Source organism: Colossoma macropomum, unplaced genomic scaffold, assembly GCF_904425465.1.
Source record: "Colossoma macropomum unplaced genomic scaffold, Colossoma_macropomum, whole genome shotgun sequence".
Lineage (NCBI taxonomy): Eukaryota > Metazoa > Chordata > Actinopteri > Characiformes > Serrasalmidae > Colossoma > Colossoma macropomum.
This window is the reverse complement of record NW_023494793.1, coordinates 29217451-29221977: the sequence shown is the minus strand read 5'-3', so window position 1 is coordinate 29221977 and position 4527 is coordinate 29217451. Positions and strand designations below refer to the sequence as shown.

Sequence of the window (4527 nt, the reverse complement as noted above, 5' to 3'; positions counted from 1 at the left end):
GGGCTAAGTGGGGGAAGCTGAGCGCGCGCGCGAGCGAGCGAGCGGTGGAGAGAGAGAGAGAGAGAGAGAGAGAGAGAGGGAGGGAGAGAGAGAGAGAGAGAGAGAGAGAGAGAGAGAGAGAGAGAGAGCATCATCGCGCGCATGCAGGGCTGAGAGCACTGCGCACTCACTCTGTCCGCGCGCGATGGCAGCGGCGCGCGCCTGAAAGTGGCGTTTCATCTCGCCGTCTCTGCCCGGTTACGCGTAACGCTGGCCAAGTGTCCACTGTCGTTCGACTGACGTGACGGCTCGCTCGCTCGGACGGCTGGGTGCTTCATGTCGCGCGCTCCTCTCACCTTTGCTTCCCATCCGCCTGACGACGACGACGAAGATAAGAGTAACGATAATGTAGAGAAAGTGCGCGCTCGTGTGCGCAGGAGACGCGGACGCTGTCATCTCGCAGCCGAGATCATGTTCCCGCTGCTCCTCGACTTCTTCTCCACCGGAGTACGCAGCGAGGTCTCGTGAACTTTTCAGCTGAAGGAGGCAGCTTTTTTTTTGCTTTATTGTTTCTCTTTTTCTTTTTCTTTTTCTTTTTTTTTTCTTTTTGCTTCCGTCAGCCCACGTTGACAGCCCCCCGTCCCTCACCTAAGCACGAGACGCGCGTCCTTGCTCTCGTGCGTGCGCGCGTGGTGCGCGCGGATCCGGAGCTCTCGCGGATGCGCGAGCGTAGCATGTTCGCGTTCAGGCCGTGTGGAGTAAGAGCGCTGAGGTGAAGGTTGGAAAGGAGAGCGAGCGTCGACATTTGGGGAGTCCAACGTCAATGGGAGGAGGACTGATCTGGAATCGCTGTCGAGAAATATGTGGATAAAACGGTGTATAGCGCGCAGGTAAGACGTTCAGACGCTGCTTTTGGCGTTGCACGTTGAAATAGACGTGATGTTTTGCAGGAGAGCGTGCAGATATTACGGGGCTGGTAGATCTCCTTCAGAAAGAACTGTGCAATGGAAATAGTTGCACTGTTTGAGCGTTTAAATCCTCTCTCCGGCTCACTTGGGCACAATCTATTCGTATATTCCCGCTAAACTGACCTAATAAACTCTCAGAGCTTTTGTATTTTTATCTTCAGCTCTGAACAATTTTGGCTGCTCTGTAAGGACGCACATAACGCAATTAAGAAACAAGTTTTTCTTGATTATTTGACGCTCGCTAGGGGGCGCCAAACAACCGCGCTGCGATGCGAGGCAACTTCACATCAGTTCTAGCAATTAGGTCGACTACCTGCTGCCTAACACACATATACAGACAGACACACACACACACACACACACACACACACACACACACACACACACACGCACTCGCACGCCCACGCACACCCCATGCAATTAACTCTATGCCCCGTACAGTCTTTTTAAGAATATTACGTAATCGACTTGGTTCATCAAAAGACAGGGCTATGGAAATGACATTTAATTATAAGGTTGGAGCTTTATGTGGGCTGCTGGTGGAAAGTCATGTTTGAGCGAGGGAGGGTAAAGCCCAACAAAGATGCAGATGAATCCAGGTGTATCACCCTCAAGAAACGTCGGAAGTAAACATGGCTTTCACCTCCTAGGAGAGTTTACACCACAAAAATAATAGCTTTCATAAATCCACTCAGTTGATTTACTTTGGAGCACTTTGTGTTCCTTAAACCTGATTTGCCCAGTGCAGTCACTGCTTACCAGCTGCAAATGGAGAAGGAGCTTAGTTTAAAATCTCTAAAAGAGAAAGAAGACTTTTGGATTGTTGTTTCTGCCAGTGTTTTCCAGTCCAGTCCTTGGGAACATCAGGATACTTCTTATTCTAGCTTTCAGCACAACCGCTGTGGGTATTCCATGTTCTAGACTTCTGTGTTCTGGGGTTGAGATCTGTGAGAGGGCAAAAATGTGGACTGTCAGATGGACTGGATTGGGAATTGCTGGCTTAAACTCTTGTTAAATAAATACCAGATGATTCTTGACTTCTGTGAATTAGAATTGGTGTAGACCATTGAAATTTTGTTGAGATTTTTAAAAAAGTTTTTTAAAGGTTTTTCATACTTGTACATCTTATTTGTACCAAAGCATCATCCATTGAAATGTTCTTTAAGGAAGTAAAAGTGGTTCTTTTGTGGTATCACGCTAAGAAATGCCCTTTTAGCACCTTTAGTGTGTTGGCAATCAGGTGGCCATCGTTCTTCTAGAGTGCACAATCATCCTTGATGAATTTACTCCTACAAATTGAATGTTCAGTTAAATATCATGCAATTGAAAAGAGATTCCATGGATTTTTCAATTTTTCTAACATAATCTTTGAAATGCAAACAATATCATTGAAAGTGGTTTGATGTTAAATAGCTCACTGTAGAGAAACTCACTGACTCATTCACTTTACAGTGGTGGTGATAGGAATCAGAGGTTATGATGTCTACCATGCAAATGCAGCCATTTTATTGACTATCCAAAATGACTGGTAAATCTACATATAGTCAAATCTCAAAATAGTCTATATAAATAGGTTTTCTTTGGGGACTGTTTTGCCTTAGAACCCCCTGTATCTATCTGTCTGCCATAAGTAGATTAAAAATCTGTTTTATGCCAAGACCTTATCATAAAATAATGTCTTAAATATCAGGCATCACATTCATATTTGTTTCAGATATTTACTTTCTCTGATGTTGCTTTTAGAGGCATTACATGTTCAGTCCTCTGATTCCTATCAGCAGTGCAGTGAACAAGTCTAAATTTCTCTAGAATGTAGTGTTTCACATCAATCCACTCTGACTTTGCTTACTTCTAAATGCTTGAATTATACAGAAATAGTCAAAAATTGGTGGAATTCCCCTTTATGTCTTCAGGGGCAAGTAGCTGCTGTAATTATACTATGAGGATGTTCCAGAAAGCCTGTTCAGAGCCCTTAATGAATTTTCTTTTCAGAATAAGTAGAGATAGGAGAATGCTTTTTGTGGAGCTGTGGAGGCTGATCTTATCGAGCAATGCACAGTTCATTTCAGACTAGGCACCATTAGACTGATATGAAACATGGCCAAGAAATATCAGTTAGTTAGCCATAACCGTAGACCTACTGGTCTGAATTTAGTCGTGAAATATATGTGATGCATTTTCATGATGGTGTTCAAAACCCAGTGCACTCTGAAGGAAGGTAGATTGACCTAGAGGCAAAGAAAGCGCATAAAAATTTAAAGACGCTTCAAAAGGCTGTTACATAACATGTATTCTCACTGCTACAACTTATGTACACTCTCATCACTTCATAAGGCTAATATGTCAAATCAAATGAAATTAGGCATCTAATTATTTAATTATATAAACCCTAAGGTTATGAAAATGTATTGAATAAGGTAGTCAATGAGTTAGTGGCCTTGCCTAGTACTCAAAGACAGGGTGAAGGCCTTCCTGTCAGCCGTGTTTTAATTAAAAGCATTGTCATGTGGCCATAATGGTCTTTCATGGCCTTGTCAATAAATCATGTTAATCAGAAGGGAAGGGAAAGAAAATCCTTCCTGCATGAAAAGCCTGTTTTCACTCTACAGTCTTATTCGTCAGGATATGAAAGTCAAAATCTGATTCTGAAGAGGTGAACCTCAATGGGACTACCTGGATAAATAAAGCAAATAAATAATAAAACAGAAATGCTGTATCTCAAAGCTCCAGTTCTCAGGAGAACCTTCTGCTAAGAATGAGTTCCCTCCCATATCTTCTTATAAAAAAGGAAAGGAGAAAAGAAAAAAAAAAAGCCAGGGTGGAAATGGGCTTTGATACAGCAGGCAGGGGAGGACCTCGCTGTTAAAGCTCACTGAACAGAGTTATTATGGGCTCGTAAAGTGAACAGCAATACAGGAGAGACTGCTGGCCTAACATTGTCCCACAAAACACAGGACAAGCAGGAGAATTTAGACCATTTAGAGCCACTCCGTTATCTAATGCATTTCGTCATGGTTGAGTTCAGTAATAAAGGTTACAAAATTATGATTTTAAGCAGGAACAGTCCGGTAGAAGTCTTAGAAGTGTCAACAGACCTACAAGTACTTGTCTAATCCAGTTCACATTCAATGTAATTAGAGTTGTCACTATTGATTATATCAATAATCGAGTACTGTTTGAGTTTTTAAAAAAGGCCAATTATATTATATTAAGCATTACTGCAAATAGATGAGCTAGGAAGCCTTTAAAAAGAAAAGTAATTCAGTTTTCAGGAGATATTTCTAAGACATTATATTGGACATAAGATAATCCATTTGCATAAGGGAGGAGAAAGTCAAAGGAAAATGCATGGAGTTTCCAGAGCTGGAGTGCAGAAAATTACTGATATTGGGAAAATTGGACTCTTAATAAGACCACCAAAACCGTCAGATAAACAGTACTTAAAGCTTTCATCTTTGAGAGAGAGGAAAAAATCAAGCTCCACTCTTGCTTCAGATCTGAAAAAGTCCAGAGATGTTTTTGTCCATCCTTCCACTTTGAGAAGACAACTTGATGATATAAGACTGAAAGGATGTGTAGC

At 42.2% G+C, this 4527-nt stretch overlaps 1 protein-coding gene across 1 annotated transcript in view; it reads left to right on the top strand.

Moving 5' to 3' along the window:
• Window positions 1–653: 653 nt before the first annotated feature.
• Window positions 654–4527, top strand: part of ajap1 (adherens junctions associated protein 1) — an 87938-nt gene continuing 84064 nt past the window's right edge. Inside the window, exon 1 of the mRNA XM_036579091.1 lies at window positions 654–869. Coding sequence (XP_036434984.1) covers window positions 841–869 — 29 coding nt within the window. The 5' untranslated portion in view covers window positions 654–840. The remainder of the gene's footprint in view (window positions 870–4527) is intronic.